This window comes from Carassius gibelio, chromosome B21, assembly GCF_023724105.1.
Source record: "Carassius gibelio isolate Cgi1373 ecotype wild population from Czech Republic chromosome B21, carGib1.2-hapl.c, whole genome shotgun sequence".
NCBI classification, from domain to species: Eukaryota; Metazoa; Chordata; class Actinopteri; order Cypriniformes; family Cyprinidae; genus Carassius; species Carassius gibelio.
In genome coordinates this window covers 27,273,725-27,294,293 of record NC_068416.1, presented here as the reverse complement: position 1 = coordinate 27,294,293, position 20,569 = coordinate 27,273,725, and the positions used below count along the sequence as shown (strand labels likewise).

The window sequence follows — 20,569 nt, the reverse complement described above, 5'->3', positions numbered from 1 at the left end:
AATACAGTAAAAATAGTGAAATGTTATTCTAATTTAAAACATCTGTTTTCTGTGTGAATCTGTGTTAAACTGTAATTTATTTCTGTGATGCGCAGCTGATTTTTCAGCATCATTCCTCCAGTCTTCAGTGTCACATTCATTCTTTCATGGATAGCATCATTTGAACTCAAAGTCCTCTGCTAAACCAATATGGACTAAAATATATGTTCTGGGTTTTCAAATTCTACTGTAATTATGACAACACTGGTTGTTTTTCAAATTGTCATGATTTTATGATTCTGATTCTAATTATAAGTGTTCCTCAATAAACAAAAGTATTTCATAAAATAAATAAATAAATAAATACAGGAACTGTAGCAAAGCAAACACACTGTCAAAAGAGCAAAACATTTTACAATAAACAGCAGTAATAATAATAATAAAGTAAATATAAATACATTCAAATAATTATGTAAAAATTATTACATTAAAATTATTTAATCAAATTAATTAATAACAGGACATACTAATTACATTTATTTATTTAATTATTATTAATTATTGTTTGTTAAATTTGATAACATTTAGTAAATAATATTTTGTATATTTTTGTAATAAATAAATAAAAACTTACATAATAAAAAATATAAATTATTAAATGAAACCATATATATGTATATTATTTAATAATTATTTATTATATTTTATATATTTATTAAGCTACTGGAGGTTTTTGTTGAAGGTTCTAATTAAAGGAGCAGAAACATCCCCCGTTAATAACGATGGTTTTTGAGGATGGGGCTTCCAGTCCTTTCTGCTGAGAGAGGGCCGGATCAGATCCTCCATTGTGTGTTTGCTTTCAGAAGGAGAGCGTTGCTTTGATTCACTCATGACTGAAACCACAACAGACGCTCAGGGGCCCAGATGAGCACATACACATACACGAGACAAACAAGGGCCCGTGTGTTCAAACCACGGACAGGAAGCACTCTATACCCACAACCCCAGACAACAATACACACTGGTGCATTCTGGGAAGCATTTCACGGCATTCACAAAAACAATGATGGGAACTCCGAGCTTGTATGTAAAGACAAAGATGTATATACAGTACATATATGACATAATAATAGCTACTATAAATCTTGGCTGTGTGAATGTTTATTGAGTTGCAGAAATGCAAACAGAAGATGGATATAAATCATTATATTAAACAGTACACTCACATAAAGTGATAGCAAAACTACTTGATTGTGTCATTACAAAATGTAAGGATATTATCATCCAGCTCTTATAATGCAACAATAAGGCATGTAGATATTAATTTGTTATAAAACACTAACATCATGATTTTCTGAAAGAGTGTGTATTATGAAAAGTGCTGTATGAGTAAATGACATTGGATGAATCTCAGCACTGAACTTTAAATTATAGATAAATAGACCTGTTTTATCAGGCAGGGAAACATCAGAATTAGCTCTGAGACTTTCACAGGATGTGGGTTCCCATCTACACACACACACACACACACACACACACACACCTTTACCCGAAATCTCAGAGATCATCTGATGCAGAACCGAGCACTTCCTCTTCAAAGGTTATTAGACTCAAACCACTGCAGAACATCAGGAACCCCGTTACCATGGTAACTCGTGACCTGCAAACATCCCATAATAACACGCATCTCTCAGGAGCAACAGTAGATGAGCTGGAGTAACACTGCCCTCTGCTGGACAGGTGAAGCTAAAAACGAGTGAAAATTACTTGGTTTTTTTTTCATATCCTGTGCTTCGAATTCTGCTCTCCACAGAGAATATATAATATATGATATTATCATTTAAAACAATGATATGATAAAGTTCAGACACAGTTTTGTTTTAAAAACCTTTGATCCATCTTAAATTATTAAAATTAAAATATGAATTGTCTGTATTATTAATTATTTTACAAAACCTAAATATCAGTACATCCCACCTGACATGTTTTGCCAATGTTCAAATTAAGTTATGGAAATGTTATTTTTGTTCATTAAAACATATTTGTGTGTGTGTGTGTGTGTGTGTGTGTGTGTAATAGCCATGTGAACACTAAAGACAAATTTAAAGGGACAGTTGACTCAAAAATGACAATTCAGTCATCATTTACTCATCCTCGAGTTGTTCCAAACCTGTATGAGTTTCTTTCTTCTGTTGAAAACAAACACACACACACACACACACACACACACAAAATTAAAAATAAATAAAAATTGGAGAATGACGTTAACTAAAAAGCTGACAGTAGCCATTGACTTCCATAGTAGTCAAGTCAGTGAAAGTCAACAGGAATCAGTAACTTTTCCTTCAAAACATCTTCATGTTCAGCAAAAGAAAGAAATTCATTAACTTTTGTAAAAGCGTGAGTAAATGATGACAGAATGTTTATTCTTAAGTGAACTGGCCCTTTAAGAGAATGCTACATTCTATCCTTTCGCACACATCAGGGGAATGTTACTTTTAAACGTCCTCTGAACCACTGGAAAGTAACAACATTTAAAAATGTAACAAGAACGTCCAACTAAAATGTTTCAGAAGACATTCCATCATCGATGTATAGATAATGTTTTGAGAATGTTATTAAAGACCAGATAAACTTTTAACCAATCTTCTATAACCCATCTGCTAGAATGTGTTAGCATTTATTGCACTATTATTCCAACGTTAGATTTCCCTGTGAATGTGGACTTTGAGCAGACAAACACGAACACAAGACAGACTCCGAGTGACTAATGTCAAGCTGTGGTGTGTATGTCACTCATCCCGCTCATTAGCGGTCTCGTTACCCTCGCAGACGTGGACTCGTCCTAATTTCTGCTGATCATTGATCTCTGATAGTCTTATCAGCCTCATATAAGCGTGTCCAGCTCTGGCTCGGTCTCACTGATACACGTTCAGCTGAAGGCTCAAGATGATGCCAGTGACCCAGCGTCTGCTCGTTCTGACCGTTCTGCTGTCTCTGCTGCTGACCTTACAGGTACATCATCTCACAATCATCATCTGACACACAACAAAAACTGCTGCAGAAACCACTTCACTTAGTCCTCCGGTGGACGTGCAGAAAATACAGAAAGATTGAAATCTAATTACAAAGACTTATAAGTTTCATGTTTTTTTTTATTAACTTTAATCATTATTCATATTAAAGTTTTTTTTATTTATTTATTATTGGTTTTCTTTTTTAGACTTTTATTTGTTTGTGTCAATCAAATGTTCTAGCCTGGAAAGCACTTTGAATTGCACTTATTTGTTTGAAAATGTTCTAATTAAAAAGTTAAATAAAACTTGATTGATGCTAGAAAAATTATAGTAAATAATTTTACAAAGAATATTTTTTATTAATATTAATTAATTAAAAAAAATACATACATACACGTACACGCGCACACACACACACACACACACACACACACACACACACACACACACACACACACACACACACACATATATATATATATATATATATATATATATATATATATATATAAATTTTTTTTATATATATTATTATATTTCAAAAATATATTTTCAAAAATATTAAATAAAATGGCCAAAAATTTTATTTTGGTAAAAATAATAATAATAATAATAATAATAATAATAATAATAATAATAATAATACTAATAAAAACATTATGTAAATACATTTGGAAACATTATTTAGCAAATATATTTAATAATTAAAAAAAAATTCTGCCATTTGTATTTACTCCGATATACCACAAATAAGTCAATAAAAAAAGACAAAGATCAGTTCTGCATATCAGCGATATCAGTGTCAGTCCTAAAACAGACTATCAGCTGATCTGGAGTCAGCTGCATGTGTCACTTGTTTGTAAGACGGGATCATCTTCCTCCAGCTGGAATAACACGGCTCTCATCTCATCTTTTACTGCAACTGTAAGGCGATGCAGCGTAACCAATGAAGCACTTGTTTTATTCAGCTCATACTGTAACACTTCTGTAAATCATTGTCTGGAGTTTCACAATGTCACTCTCAGAGGTTTGACTGACCTCGACAGCTTTCTAAATTTAGCAGCTTGAGAATCTAAATTTGTACATTTGGGATATATTTCCCTTTCCAAATTACAGTGAAGATTACTTATTAAACATTTGCATATCATCTCAGTATGGAAGGCCATTTCTGCCATGGATTCATAATAATAATAATAATAATAATTTTAATCTCCAAAAAAATTTTCTTCTCAGTTTTGAGAAAAAAGTCAGAATTGCAAAACACTATGAGAAGAAATGTCTGAATTGTGAAATGTAAACTTGCATTTGCGATAAAAAAAAATTCAGAATGGTTAGATAAAAAGTAATGCAATTACCTAAATTTGTATTCAATGGTGGAAACATTTTAACAAAGAAATGTTTTTTTTTTGTTTGGGGGGGGGGGGGGGGGGGTAAATAAATGTAGAGATATAAAACATTACAAGCTGACCATCTGAGTCTAACACAAGCTGTCTCTCTGTGTGTCTGTAGGTCCAGGCGGCACCCATAGACACTGACTGGGCGACCGGACTGATCCATCGGGCCAAGCGCTCGTTACTCTGGAGATGGAACACTCTGAAACCTGTGGGTTCTGGATGCAGAGATCATTATGAGTGTGGGACCAACTACTGCAGGTGAAGAACATCCCCAAACACCTCACTCCTGCCGCTGCGCTTTGAACATCCCGAGTTCAAAACCCAGCTTTCAGACCTTTCCCAATTCTGTTCCTCTATCTCCCTCCCCCACTTCCCTTCATGTCCTCTCAACACTGTCCTAGCAAATTAAAGGCAAAAAAAACAAAAGTATATCTAAATCAAAAGTTTAATACTACTACTACTACTACTACTACTACTAATAATAATATGCAGGGTCCTTGTACACTGAATTCTTTAACCAAAAAATGCATAAACAGCTTACATATTTTCTAGCATCAATCAAACAGCTTAAATGATTTACATTAAAAAAAATTCTTCATTTATTTAAAAAAAAATGAAAAAGATGACATTTTCTCATTTTATGGCAATATTAAATAATAATAATAATAATAAATAGAAAAACAATTGAATGCAACAGACTGGGCAGTAATACTTGCTTAATTTATAGTCGATAAGAACTGAAAATGAATATACTTCTACAGTATTTAGATGAATAATCTTAAATTTAGGCTAATTTTAATATTTACTAATCCATTTCAGTTTGTTAGCATTAGTTGAGAACTAACATGAACAACTGTATTTTATTAACTAAATTTGTGACATTAAGACCACAACTTAAAATTTGTTTTCATATATTTTTAGTAATCAATTTAAATGCTCATATTTTGATCAAACAGGATTAAGGCCACAAACCATCTAACACGACAAAACATAACAGCATTCATCAAATCAACTGATACTTACAAATATAGCATGTAGATGTTTTCCCTCCAAAAAATGTATGATGTCACTTCCTGCTAGATGTCGGAGACAAAGCTGACAAATAAGTAATTGTGATTAAACATGCTTATCCTTTAAAATAAGGGTAATATTTAGCAGAAAGACAACGAACATCGTGATTCAAAACCAAATCGTAGGCATATTTGAAAGTGATTGTTAATTTTTTTTTTTTTTTTTTGAGAAAAACAAATTAACCTTGAACTATCTGTATATGACTGTATCAATTATATGGACATAAAAAAACATCTACATTGTAATTGTTTAAAAAAAATAATGCCCTTGTGACTCACTACGTGAAGAGTTCGATCAGAACCGAGTCAAATTTGAATCTGATTCGAACGCGCTATCGGATCATTTTGTTAGGAGTGTAAGCTACTTCGCCTCACAAGATAGAAATGTGAATTTATCGCGAAATATCGCTGTATGTTTGTATCGACAAAAACGGTCTACACATTGTGATTCGGCAGAACATTTGATGATTTAAAGACGCGGTTCGCTTTATTTTGGCGCCTCACAATGGATTTTGCCGCTCTGAAAAACGCATTTGTCGCGAAATAACGTTTTGAATTAATAACACATAAAAGATCTACATTGCGACGTGATAAGAAAGGCGAATTAATCGCAAAATATCTCTATATGATTGTATATTGACAAATCTAATCACAAAAAGACTTTCACACAGAAACCTGAACTTTAAGCTGTAAACAGATAAGAGTTTATCACAGAAAACATTGACCGCTACGTGAATCAGCAACTCTACAGCAATTCAGATTTATGCTACACTCTGGCACAAGCGGGAAATGTTTTCACACATTTTATATTTCCTACTTTTTTATATAGCCTATTTCTATGCAAGTGCTTCAAAAATAACCTAGTTCTCCTCTCTTTCAGGAAGCACACGTGCTCCTTCAATAAAGCTCAACAGGCGTGATTGAGCATAAATGATGATGGCACCAAATCAAGTGATGGAAAACAAAATGTCTAAAATTGTGCATCTCTTTGATTTCTCAAACATCATGACCTACATCAATCTGACAGAACATCTAAAGACAGCAGAAGACTTTCAGATCTACATCTATCTCAAGATTGTATTCAGGTGAATCTCACCAAGAAATGTCCAGGTCATATTAACCTCCAAAATCAGAACTGTTTTAATTTATTTGATTTTGGCCCGAAATATGACCCGGCATGTTCTTGACACATTCACCTCCTCAGAAACTTCTCAGGAACACGTCTACAAGAACTCCAGTTTCATCATCGATGTTTTATAGTTGTACAGATCTTGATATTGTGTTAAATATTAACTTTGCATCTATAGTTTCTGATTCAGATTCAATGAGGCCAAGATGTTTGATCTGATAAAATACAAGCACACATGGCAAAAGAATCTGTAGCAAATCTAATTCATTATCAGCTGCAGCTTCCAGAAGAACCGGGGCATATTTATTTTGTAAATATTAGACACATAATGTGAGATGGTGCAACATGCTTTTTTATGTTAAAATGTTTTATTGTTTGTCTCGTTATTTTTGTTACATTGATAGTGCAATATTTTTTTTAAGGAAAACAAAAACAAAAATGCTCACATGATGAAATAAATGCATAAAAAATGATTTTTTTTAAACCAAAACAGTCTGTTTTCAGCTAACATCATCACTGGGTCTTACTTCATAAACACAGCTCACATTATCATTTCGTAATAATCATAACCATGAGATTTAATTAAGATTTCCATCCTGGGAAAATTACATTTACATTTAAGTTGAAGTGAAACTGAAATCACACCAGTTTCAGATCAAACCACAGGCATCATGTATTGTAGTAATATTGTGAACTTCACTGAAATAAAATTAGCAACCCTCAAATCTTCCCTTTTCAGCCCTAAAAAACACCAAAACCACCCATGAACTGCCACCAACCACCTACAAGAATAAAACATGAATTGAATTTTGTTTATTAAACACAAACAAAAATAAAAATGAAACCAATCAGTACATGAACATTAAATATATTCAGGAAACTGATACATTTAAGAAAACAAATCGTCTCAATGCTGTGGTAATACTGATGAAACACTTGATACTGCATTTACTGAACACTGAAAACAAGGTTGTGTCTGGTTATTCAAGAAATTGTAGCGTTGCAAACAGAGTTTAAATTAGTGATTATGGTCAATTTCTTTCAGATATATTGTCAGAAGTGTTATTAGCTGACTCTAAAAACATTATTGAGCCAATGTACCATTAAAATCTTGGTTTGCATCTAAGAAAATCACATATATGGCAGAGGACAAAACATGCGCAAATACATCATGGCACCAAACCAAGTTGTTTGGTCATTTAAAAAAAAAAAGCATTTAGTGATTTTACAATGCATGTGGCACATTATTGACTGTCAGATTGCCGTGAAGCAGACTAAAACTTACATTAGTCCTGAAATCAGAATGAGCTGGCCCCACTGTCAGTTTATTTTGTCAGATAAGCTCATGGCAATTGCATAAGTGTATTAATATTGTTGTGATGTGTACAGGTGACATCAATATCTCAAGCACTGATGTGTAACGTGTTGCATCACATCTGCTGTCTCTATTAGTGTTTTCTGATATATAATTCAGTTTAGCACGTTAAACTCATTGGCTGAATTAGACATGCATGCGATATATGGTTCTGTGATACTCAATCAATCATCTGAAGCATTAAAAACATGTTTAAAAGACCTGGATCTGTGGCCAGGTGACCAGAGAGAAACTTTGCACTTTGAGTTGTCTGCTGCATGCACCGATGCTCCTTGAACCGACTCTAGCCGTGTGAAAATGAAATCAAGCTCAATGTCTAAGCGCATGTTGGTTCCTCATGACGTCTGGGAGTTTACGATGAAAGCAGTGGTTGCCGCTCGGCCTCAGTGCTCTGAGAGAAAAAAAAAAAGAGATTAAAATACTGCAAATTAAGTTACAGGCAGCACTGCATGTGGCCTTTCTGGAGAATTGCAACCACAGAATGCATTGTATTGGGGAAAAAACTATTATAACTGGACAATTTTATGCAATATTTATGTGTGCTCTTGTGTTTTTATGTTTTTTTTTGTGTGTGTTTTAATGCTTATTATGGTATCACTCATTTAACTTATTTCAATGGCAACATAAATTCTATTAGAATCAAACATGACCCTGAGTTTCCTGTGCGTTTCACATGAAAACTTTTATAATGATTATGTAGGATTCGAAATCTAAAAACTTTTTCAGTTGCCCTAGTGACCAGCACTATTATTTATAGAGTATTATAGTTTTTTGTTGAATATTGTGAAGTAGCTTTTATGTGAAGTAGCTTTTATGTATGTATATCAGGAACCACACTCCAGTGGTTTGAGTATTATCTCTCAGATAGGGCCTTAAAGATATCTTGGATAGGTTAGGTGTCCAAGTCGCAACATCTAACTATTGGGGTGCCTCAGGGCTCAGTTCTTGGACCACTTCTCTTCTTGGTCTACATGGCATCACCATGTTCTATCATTCAGAAACATGGCTTTTCCAATCACTGCTACACTGATGAGACTCAACTCTACCTCTACCTTATATCAAAATGGTGGTTTGCATCAAATAATATACAGCAAAAGTGAAAACCACCTGCACAGACAGCGTGGCACCTTACATTTTGATAATATATATATATAAAAAAAAATTATACAACAAGATTAGGAAGCAAGCTAAAGTGTAAGATAAATGCAAAAAAATGTAGTTTTTATTTTCATTTTTGTTATTTTTTACTTGCTTTTGCTACTTTATAAACATTTTATTTTTCAGTTTTAGTTTCATTTTATTTTAAAAGTACTTAGTCTTTTTAGTACTTAAACTTATTTCAGTTAGTTGTCAAGGCAACATTTAAAATTTTCATTTAGTTTAAGTTCTTCATTTAATACTTATATTCTATTTACATTTACATGTATGCATTAAGCAGACACATTTACCTACAGCGACTTGCAAAAGAGGAACAAAAGCAATTTATCAAAGAGTCAAAAAAATCGGATCCTCACCGGTGACGTCTGTTGTCTGCACATGAGCACGATGAAGATGATGCCCAGTAAGATGCCTACACTGATCACTATGAAGGGGATGTTGATGATCACATTAGCCTCGGTAACAACTGCGTACAGCTTCTTGGCAGATTCCTCATCAATAAGGACGCTCTGAAAAACAGGATGGAAGTGTTTAGAAGATAAGAAGAGACAGAAATGAAGAAAAACACTTTCATATTTTCTGCTCAGGCCCTTTGTTGTTCGGTCTGATAATGTGAACTCAAAATAACTGCTTTAAAGTTAAGATCTTATTCAACAGAACTATGATCTTTTTCATTTAGTGCACTTTTATCCAGAAAAAAATAAATCATCTAATCCTCTAATTCTGAGACTGGTTTATCTCTTTATTTTTAAACATGAGTCAAGCTGATGCAACTACATCTCTCTCTGCTTCATTTACTCTTCATGCCTTGTGTTGTTCAAAGGTCTATATCATTTTTGCATCATGTTTGGATAGTTTAGCTGTTCCACCTTTCACCTGTATTTTGCATCTCAACAAAGCAGCAAATACAAACACGATGAAAAGATAGATCGGGATGATAACAGAGTTGAGGTTTGCTACGGTATATAAACAATCCGCAGTTGAGGTTTGCTATATGGTATTTGTGGCTTTATATGAGAGTAAAAAAAGTGAAAGTAACGTTTTTTGGTTCATTTTTCTGGGAAGCAAGCCCATGGCCTTGACATTTTATTTACTATTATACTATTACTATTTGAGTTGAACTATTTGAACTTGAAAGGTACACATGTTCTGACACGTACACAAACTTGACATGCTATAAAATAAAAGCCTTGTAGAAAAATACAGATGAGGATTTTTTTTATTTACCTCATTAAGGTACATCACTGGAAACACCAGCGTCCGGATCTTGCCAGTTTGACTGCAGAACAAAAAAGAAATTATGATTTTGATGGTATTTGAAGATGTTTTGAGAGACTAAAACTGTAAAAAATATATTTTAGTTGCTTGAAACAAAATAATATCTGGAACACCTCCAGCTTAAGTACTGAAATTACTAAAACTACTAAAAATAAATAACTATATATAAGAAAATGACTAAAACTGTAACTAAAATTAAAGTGAAACCAGAAAACAAAATATTAACTGCAATTATAACAGACACACACACACACACATATATATATTTAAATACATGTATATGTATTATTATTTTAGTTAAGTTTAACTTGAATTAAAAAAATAACTAGTGCAAAACTAAATAAACAAAAATGAAAATGAATATAAATAATAAATAAAAATAAACTATAACGATTAGGGATGGTAACATTCACCAATTATGCATCGGTGCATCTGGATAAAAGTTAATGATGGGATAAATTGATTTTAATAAGTTTGCATTTTTTTGCAAGTTGGCATTTGGATCGCAATGCATTGTTTCTAACACATCTGCATCGGTAAAAACATATATTTATGTAAAATTATTAGCAGATGTGCTATACTTTTATTATTTAGAAAGTGGTCAATAATTAGTTATCAATATTTTATATGTAGATTGATTTCTCTATCTAAGCTGTTTCTCAAGCACGTTCTCTCAACACTATAAGAGACCAAGGCATGTCCTGAGAGTCACATAGAATATAGATTAACATCTGTCTGAACCAAAGAAATAAAAGCCAACTATCTGTACCATATTGAATTTCATAGCATATTTTTTTTCTAATGCATTGAATTGCATGGTGTTGAATCGAATTGCACTGCATCGTGAATCAATTCACATCGCTTTGGAAGCTACTTCGTAAGTATCCTTCATGTATCGTTTTGCTGGTGTGCATTGAAATATCGCATCGGCTTCAGTTATGGAGATGCACATTCCTAAAATAGATATAATTTTAAAAACAAAATCTTATAAAAATGACAAAAACACACAACAAAAATATAAAAACTAACAAAAATTTAAATGAAAAACTGCAAAAGACTAAAGCTTTAACAGTTAATCTTGTTTATTCAATCAGCATAGTTAGAGATGAATGCAAATGGACACACACACACACACACACACTCTTCAAGGAATAGCCTCTCAGACACACACTATCAGATGAATGGGAGCTCACACCCATGTGTCACACTGATAATTACAGGCGAGGAGAGATGTATTCCGTTCACATGCTCATGAGCAGGAGTTATCTGCGCTCTCAGATCGCATTTCAAAACCAAACCAACGAGCTGTCGGCTCAAATGGGACGTTTGGAAGCGTCGGGTCTTCGGTCGCATCATTGGACCACCTGACCCCAAAACAGACTCAGAAACTGATCCACTCGCTTCACGTCCTCAAATAACTCCAACACACAGCTGTCAATCATTACAGCTGGACTGACCTACTTCAGGTCATGGTTCAGGAGAGACTTATGTAATGAGCTCATGTAACCCCACAGTGGGTCTCCAAACACACCTTACCTTACTTACTCAAACTCGTTCTGAGATACAGGTTAAAATAATCCATTTTACATTATAACATCAAACATTCGGCATTGACAGTGAAAAAGTGTCAATCCAATTAGATGCATCAAAACTAATCAACTGGAGAACAAAACAAACTGTACTTTATTAAACTATAAACCAGCAAATGTCATCAAAAACTATGTGCATATAGTGGCTATAAAAATAACAGGTTTTGGAGAAATATTTATTTTTCCACCTGTATTGCAATATTGCAACCAAAGCAATTCATGTAACAAACAATAAAAAAATTAAAAAATACAACTTTTATGGAAAAATACAATATAGAAACTAGTGCTGTCAAATGATAAATCATGATTAATCGCACCCAAAATAAAAGTTTTTGTTTAAATAATATATGTATTTGTACATATTTATTATGCATATATAAATACACAAATATTTTGAAAATATTTTCATGTATACATTTTTATATTTATATTCTTATATTTTAAATATAAATATATTTAATATATTTTTTTCTATTAAATATACGCATGCATGTGTTTGTATTTATTTATACATAATAAATACTATATACGCAGTATACACGCATATGTTATGTAAATAAAAACTTTTATTTTGAATGCAAAAAATCATTTGACAGCACTAACAGAAACATATAATATATATAACATTGGATTTTATTTGTTTTAATATCATATTATATGTGGAAAAGATCTGACAAGATTTATCTTGTGATTTTGTGATTTTAGCAGAGGTGTGTGTAGACACTATTTCTAGATTTCTCTCTGTTTTTGAAGGAAATGTTAGCAGTCCATGCTAAGCTAACTCACCTGAATCCCTGGATCTGATGCAGGTAGACGTTCAGCTGAACACGCTTCTCAACCCGAAGCAACATCCCAGTGAGCTGAGAACACACACACACACACACACACACACTAATCAACATCAGATTCCCTAATCATTTATAATACTCCTAATATAAATTATACTTCTTATACACACACACTATACTCATTATATGCTCACTATACACACTCTATACTCTTTAAATGCACATTATACATATGCACACTATACTCACATACACATCGTAACTGTACAATTAAATCAAATCTGCGGTTTTCAAAAACTTTGGACTATATTGAAAATTGTTTTGTTGTTGTTGTTGTTTGGTTTATTATTATTATGTCCTGTGGCCACTAACTTAAATTAAAGAAGTGTGAAATGCATCTGTACTGTTAAATGATCAAAATATTAACTTAATATCTCAGAGGGACTTTAAAAAGTTTAAAAAGGGTGATGATGTGTTTTCTTTACAGTTTCATGAACTGATGAATCGCTCACAAGACAAAGAGCACGCATGAAGAAAGTAAACAGAATTTATTTTAATTTAATGTGAACATAAGGTAAATGAAACCAAGAAACTCTGCTAGACTGGATTTTACAGTATAGATATTTCCTGGTTGGATTCTGATCACATCTTTTTATCTAAGAATGAATCCAGAGGTGTGTGTGTGTGTGTGTGTGTGCATCTTACAGCACATCTGCGACCCATTTAACACTCAGACGCAAAGAAATTTCATCCACAATAGGTGGAATGTGTTGTGTGCCAAAAGCATGATGGGAACTGATATGAGAAAACATTTCATAAAGTGACACACACATAACCCAGCAATTCCCGTTCACATAACAAAAGCCTGACTCTATCCTTCAGTAGAAATCAAATAACAGTATATATATATAATTCAGTACCATGATACGTGGTTGTATTAGCATCTGATGTGTTACTGGGTAGAAGGAGCACCTGAATCTGCTCCAAGTGACCCTACACAAACACCATAAAACACACCCACACTACACTTTATCCTGCTGATCCGTGGAGAGCCCAAACCTGCAGCTAAAGCACTTCTCAAACACACTTGTGCAGTTATTTAACATGCTCCTGGAAGAATCTACTGCTCCAGTCATTTCTTTTTATTGAATGTCTAAAGTCTTTTGTGCAAAAGGTTTGTAGAAACTCTGACTGTAAACTAAACAAACTCCCACGACACACAAAATACCCAAAAGAGCCGCCGGTTTAATTCCTAACTGCTGCTGGGAAGTGGGACGCGTCTGGACTAGCACGGAAATCAGATAACATCATCCTAACAGCATCTGCTTCATCAGAGACAGACACAAGCGTAAAACCTGTTTGTTCTGTCAGTAATAATGAAATACAGATGCTGTTATTCATTCGTTCACTCGCTCTGGATCTGGATCTGGATCTGTAGCAATGCTATCAGTCAGAAAGGTCAGTTTTATAACGAAACTGAATCTGTTTCTCATCAGAGTTGTAGGCCTGAAGCCTGAGTGTGGTGCGATGGCGCCCTCTTATGGCCGTGCAGATAAACACATACTACAATATATACATTATTTACACTACATACTCATTATATACACACACTAGATTTATTATATACATACTAGTACACTATAAACATCATATACACATTATGTAAACTCTTTACATGCACACTATACCTCCTTTACACTATACTCATTATATACATACTATATATACGTGGTACACTCATTACACACACACACTATACTCTATATACAAATGCTACACTCATATATATTCAAACTATACTCATTATATACACACTATATATAAAAGTTAGACTCTATACTCATTCTATACATGCTATACTCAGAAGCACACTATACACTATACTTGTTATTTACATGTATACTCATTATTTGCATCAGTTGCATGCTATACTTTTTTGCACACTACGGTATACTTATCATAGGCATGCTTTACTCAAATGCACACTATACTCATATATATTATACTTATTGTTTTTGCTCATTAGATGCACACTATACTCATTATATACACCCTATTCTCATTATTTGCACACTATACTTGGGTTTCAAATATTTCTAAAATCTATATATTTTGACATGAATGTTAAATGAAAAATTCAGAGAAAATATTTGATGTCGATACGATTATCGACTGAGAGGATCGTTTACTGTTTTATCACTGCAAACGTTGGATAAACGTGATCCTGGGTGCAGACGATGTCCTACAGAGAGGATTTCTGCTCTGAAAAAATGTCCCTTTTTCATCAGGTTTATTCAGACTTACTGGGTTGACGTCGACGACCGTCTCGTGCTCCTCCTTGTTGGGATTCATCCCGAACACGTCCTGGACGAATCTGTCATCTGCCTGGTAGAAATGAGGGGAGGACATGATGATGGGCGCACCTGAGAGGAGACACAGGTGTTAGTGGGACGTCCCGGCGTCTGTACGCTTATAAACAACACTCAGACTCTCACTGACCGTCTTTGCAGACGCTGACATTGAGGAGGCCGGAGCCGAGACAGTTCCCGGCCGGCACACAGAAGCCTGCGTTATCCGGGTTAATCGTAACATTGGCGAAAACCTCGCTGGGAGGGACAAAGCGGAAACCAGAAACCCCTCGTACGCTCACGTCAGACTCGTACTGTGCATATATAGACCTGTGCATATATAAACACACACTGAGAGACAGTTTCATTCAGGACTTATTTAAGTAAACAAGCAATACAGCCGAAAAGCAGATTTGGGTTTGAGTTTGACCTACTTCTCAGATTAAACAGCTTTCTTTGTGAGACGATAATTTCCCTGTAAAAGGGTTTTGGCTGAGGAATTATTTCTTTTATAACATGTTTTTATGTATGGTAATCACTTGTTTGGAGGCTTGAATTAGAGCAGAAAAACCATGATGAATCACACACATACAGTATGTGACCTAATAGATTTAAAAAAAAAAAAAAAATCACGATTTTCACATATAAGCACTGAGTTCAACAGGTCACATGTTCAGACCCAATATGATCAATACTGAATCAATAACTTAACCTTTACTCAGTGACTCAGAAACCATTATGAATGTACAATTAAAATTGCAATAATAAAATATGTTTATACTTATATTAATGATTTGGCAGCTGAATGTGAATATGCTAAAATATTATTTAAATAGTTGATTATCATCATATTACCATCGGTTAATCATATATTAAGATTATATAACATTGTCATATATTAATATTTGTCAAAGTATCATCACATACTGTACTGTTCAATAGTCGGCAGGTTTGTTAATGTTTCCGAAAGAAGTTCGGAAGTTCATTTATTTTATAAAAAATACAGAAAAATTCTGAAATATTATTATAATGTAAAAAGCTGTTTTCTGTGTGAATCTCTGTTAAAGTGTATTTTATTTTTGTGATGGTCCGCTGTATTTTCAGCATCATTCCTCCAGTCTTCAGTGTCACATGATCTTCAGAAATCAGAATAATAACTGATTTGCTGCTCAAGAAACATTTCTGATTATCATCAATGTTGAAAACACTCTATTTTTGTAGAGACTGATGCATTTTAATTTTTGTCTGCATTCTGCTATGAATAGAAAGATCAAAAGAACAGCATTTATTTGAAACAGAAAGCTTTTGTAACACTTTTGATCAATTGAAAACACCTTAGCATACTTCTGAGTGAAATTAAGATCTGTGGACAGGTCAGTGTGTGTCAGTGGTCCTCACCTGCACAGATCAGAGGAGAATATATAGAGTTTCTCTGTTTTTGTGATGACTGGATGGAAAGATGCTCCGTCAGTGCCGTTGATCCTGTTACACCCTTCTGTGCTCCACCAGCTCAACGTACTGACAAACACAACAAATAATACAGAATTCAGTCTTTTCTGAGCACAAGCTAAATCCATTCCATTCATCAATCTTCTAGAGATACATTTTACCTGTTTCCGTTCCACTTGTCGATACGAGCAAAGTCCTGATAATTCTGCTTCCCCGTGAAGAAAATATAATCACCGTCATATGTGCCATTTTTCTGAAACACAGTCAGTGACATTAGAATGAAACACATGTACACAAAAAATTTAGAGAAACACAAATATCAAGCACAGTAACACTGAAGTCTCTTTTGTTCACCAAGGCTGCTTTTATTTTATCAAAAATACAGTAAAAATTGTGAAATATCATTAGAGTTATAATAGATGTAATAGATATAATAGATGTTTTCTATGCAAACATGTTAAAATGATACTTATTCTTTCATAAATCATTCTAATGTGCTGATTTGCTGCTCAAGAAACATTTCTGATTATTATCAATGTTGAAATCAGCTCAATATTTATGAGGAAACTGTAATACATTTCATTTTCCAGGACTCACAGATGAACATACAGTTCAAAGAACAGTATTTATTTGAAATAAAGTCTAATGCAGTCATATTTAATCAGTTTAACGTTACTAATTAGTGTTAGTGGTATGAAACTTGCACTAGTTCTGGTGATGATTGACAGCAAACACCACGCCCACTTACATTATAAAAAAGCCCAAAGTGGTCATCCATTGTGATAAATTTCTGGATTAGTTTAAGCAGCGGATCTTCATAACCCCAGAGCAGGTCACCGACCCTGAACGTCCCAAAAACACCAACACCTATTGACTTCATCAAGGCACTGACTAAGCCTTCGAACCATCGATCTTTGGTTTTCTCCATCACAGTCTGAAATCAAAGACACGATACACAGTCAATGATCTCATCTCAGATTAAATGTTTGTGTATCCAAACATAATTTCTTCTTTTTTGTTCTGATTTTAGGGTGAAATGTGACACGCTGTCACAAGATTCACCCATTAAACACATGACATGCTCTTATTTCTCTTTGGTTTTAGTAGGTCAGAGGTCACGGTCTCACCACAGCAGGGATGTTGACCGTTCGGATGATGTCGTCCTCAGATCCGCGTGACATGTTGGGCTCAAACACGTACGTCTTCGGATTGACAGCCTGAACTCTGGTCCCGTTGTCCAGAAATTTCACTTCCTCCTTCGGCCGATACTCCCTGAAAGAGGAAAAGCAAATGTGACATTCATATTGACTAATGAAAATAACACTGTCACGGAGTTGAGCTATTTTAAAACAACAGGTCATGTGATTCAGGACTAATAATTACTAAAACCTGAGGTTGTATGTGGTTTTAATGAACACAGAACATCTGGTGTTTATAAGAAACACCTGATGTCGTAAGTAGTTTTAAGTTTAAAGCAGTTTTAAAAGCATTGTAATTCGTTTTAAAAGCAATTCTAGGTTTCAAACGGTTTTAAAAGATTGGAGTTTAAAGCCATTTTAAAAGCAGTTTTAAGATTGATGTCATTTTAAAAGCTTGAAGTTTGAAGCGGTTTCAAAAGCTCGAACTATGAAAGCAGTTTTAAATTTTAAGCAGTTTTAAGTTTAAAGCAGTTTCAAAAGCATATTACGGTTTGAATCAGTTTTAAAAGCAATTCTAGGGTTGAGACTTTTAAAAGCTTGAAGTTTAAAGCCATTTTAAAAGCAGTTTAAAGATTGATGCAATTTTAAAAGCTTGAAATAAGAAAGCAGTTTTCATTTTGAAGCAGCTTTTGAAGCAGTTTTAAGCCGTTTTAAAAGTATTTTTAAGTCTGAATCAGATTAAAAGCTTGAACTCTGAAATAAGTTTGAACAATTTGAACAGTTATAAAAGCTGTTGAGTTTTAAAAGCTTGAAGTTTGAAGTAGTATTAAGTCTAAAGCAGTTTTAAAAGCTTCACATTTTAAGCTATTTTTAAAAGCAGTTTAAAGTTTTAAAAGCTTGAAGTTTGAAGCAGCTTTAAAAGCAGTTTAAAGTTTTAAAAGCTTGAAATTTGAAGCAGTTTTTAAAAGTAGTTTTAAGTCTAAAGCAGTTTTAAAGGCTTTACATTTGAAGCCATTTTTAATGCAGTTTTAAGCATTTATAAAAGCCTTTTTAGGCTTTATAAGCTTGAAGTTTGAAGTAGATTTTTAAATCAGGTTTAAGTTAAAAACTGTTTCTAAAAGCATTTTTATTTTGAATCCGTTTTTAACACAGTTTTAAAAGTTTAAAGCAGTTTTGAGATTTTAAAACAATTTTATTCTAGAAGCTATTTTAAAACTTGAAAAGTTTGAACCAGTTTTAAGTCGGAAGCATTTTGAAAGCTGTACAGGTTTTAAGTCTTTCAGACAGACTGCTGTGGTTGCTAGGGTTTTCCTTGTGGCTTCAGATAAACAGATACAGAAGCCCTGATGTGTTAAGGTTTTCAGGAACACAGAATATCTGATGTGTCATCAAGAGAAACTTGTGCAAGCTTGTGCAAGAGGAAGCTACAGCAAACCCAGAGTCATGTGAATCTCCTTCCCATCCGTCACACATCAAGAGGAAAACAAGATGAGCATGTTTTTAGTGTCATCACTGACCTGTATGTGTACGGGCCGACCTGCAGGACGAAGGGTTTGTCTCCGTTCAGAACCTCAGCAGGATTGGTCAGATTGAAGAAGTAAAACTGCATGTAAACTGGCGGCGGTGGGTTTTGAAACACCGAAAACGCCTCGGTTCCATTTTCAAGGACTATTTGCTGTAAGGGAAAGTGAATTGTGTGCAGTGATGACCAAAGTTATTTTACAAACTCATTGTTTCTAAAACAATTTAGGAACAGAAACACATACAGCTGCTTTATATAACTTCATAATATCATATAATTCATTTTCATATCCAACCCCAAGTGCACATTTAGAAAAATCTGCATAAAAGGCATTAACAAAAAAAAAAAAAAAAAAAATTAAAAAAAAAAGATTCTGGACATGGTATTATTATGTAATTGATCTCCTTGAAGAAGCATATTGCATATTAATATGATATTAATTCAATACCAATTTGTGTCAACATTCTTTTAAACTCATAAAAAAAAATTAACATATGCATGGCATTTTCATAACCACAATGCAGATACAATGGTGAATGAATATGAATGATATTCATGTTTTATAATTTTACAATTAGGGTATTACGATAATATTATGTGAGTTGAAAATAATAATTAATGATAATAATAATGCTTGGGTTATTTAATATTACTATATAACATAATGTGATGAAATTATAAAATATATTAAATTATAATACATGCTATAATTTTACATGTAGCATATGTTTGTATTTCTATAGGACGTTATACAATATTATATATAATCTACGATAAATATACATTTCAAAATAATGCCAGATTCTAATGCTCATGAATAGAATTTAAATACCATGATAAATTAATACGGTGTATAATATTCTATAATATTATGTGAGGAGAAAATAATAATAATAAATAATAATAATAATAATAATAATACACAATATACTATTGTATTGTAATTAAATATTATATTATATATATTAAAGTCAAAGCATATGTATGAGGAACACAACATAACTATGATATGAAAACAACATATGAACTTATGAAGACACACTGATACTCACGGACCTCTTTTATTGTCTTGTTTATGAGCTTCTGAAAGACGTGCGTCAAAGCCATCGCAATCCCGGCGATTAACAGCAGCACGCAGAGGATCCCTGTGCCGTAAACACAGCACGACCGGAGCATGATCCGATGACAGCCACGGACAAAGACAAAGAGCACCTGAGCCGGACTCAAGGGTGTTTACATGTGTCAGCAGTCAACAGCAGCACACAGAGAGGAACAAAATATGGAGTTTGTATCGAGACGCAACGTGTGTGTCCTGCTGGGGGCGCTAGACGGCT

At 33.6% G+C, this 20,569-nt stretch overlaps 2 protein-coding genes across 2 annotated transcripts; one reads left to right on the top strand and one right to left on the bottom strand.

Annotated features, from left to right (window-relative positions):
* The first annotated feature begins 2,733 nt into the window (after positions 1-2,733).
* On the top strand, positions 2,734-7,078 carry LOC127985814 (liver-expressed antimicrobial peptide 2). Its single transcript, XM_052587982.1, has 3 exons — positions 2,734-2,994; positions 4,506-4,648; positions 6,341-7,078. Exons 1-3 carry the CDS (start codon positions 2,929-2,931, stop codon positions 6,378-6,380), a joined length of 249 nt encoding a protein of 82 aa, XP_052443942.1. The 5' UTR covers positions 2,734-2,928; the 3' UTR covers positions 6,381-7,078.
* A 309-nt stretch (positions 7,079-7,387) lies between these two features.
* Positions 7,388-20,502, bottom strand: LOC127985813 (lysosome membrane protein 2). The gene is made up of 12 exons (XM_052587981.1): positions 20,292-20,502; positions 19,231-19,388; positions 17,702-17,846; positions 17,323-17,508; positions 16,736-16,827; positions 16,524-16,643; positions 15,277-15,455; positions 15,082-15,200; positions 12,776-12,849; positions 10,350-10,401; positions 9,479-9,631; positions 7,388-8,355 (listed from the first exon to the last, which is right to left on the bottom strand). The coding sequence occupies exons 1-12, from the start codon at positions 20,409-20,411 to the stop codon at positions 8,317-8,319; spliced, it is 1,437 nt and encodes a 478-aa protein (XP_052443941.1). The 5' UTR covers positions 20,412-20,502; the 3' UTR covers positions 7,388-8,316.
* Positions 20,503-20,569: the final 67 nt, after the last annotated feature.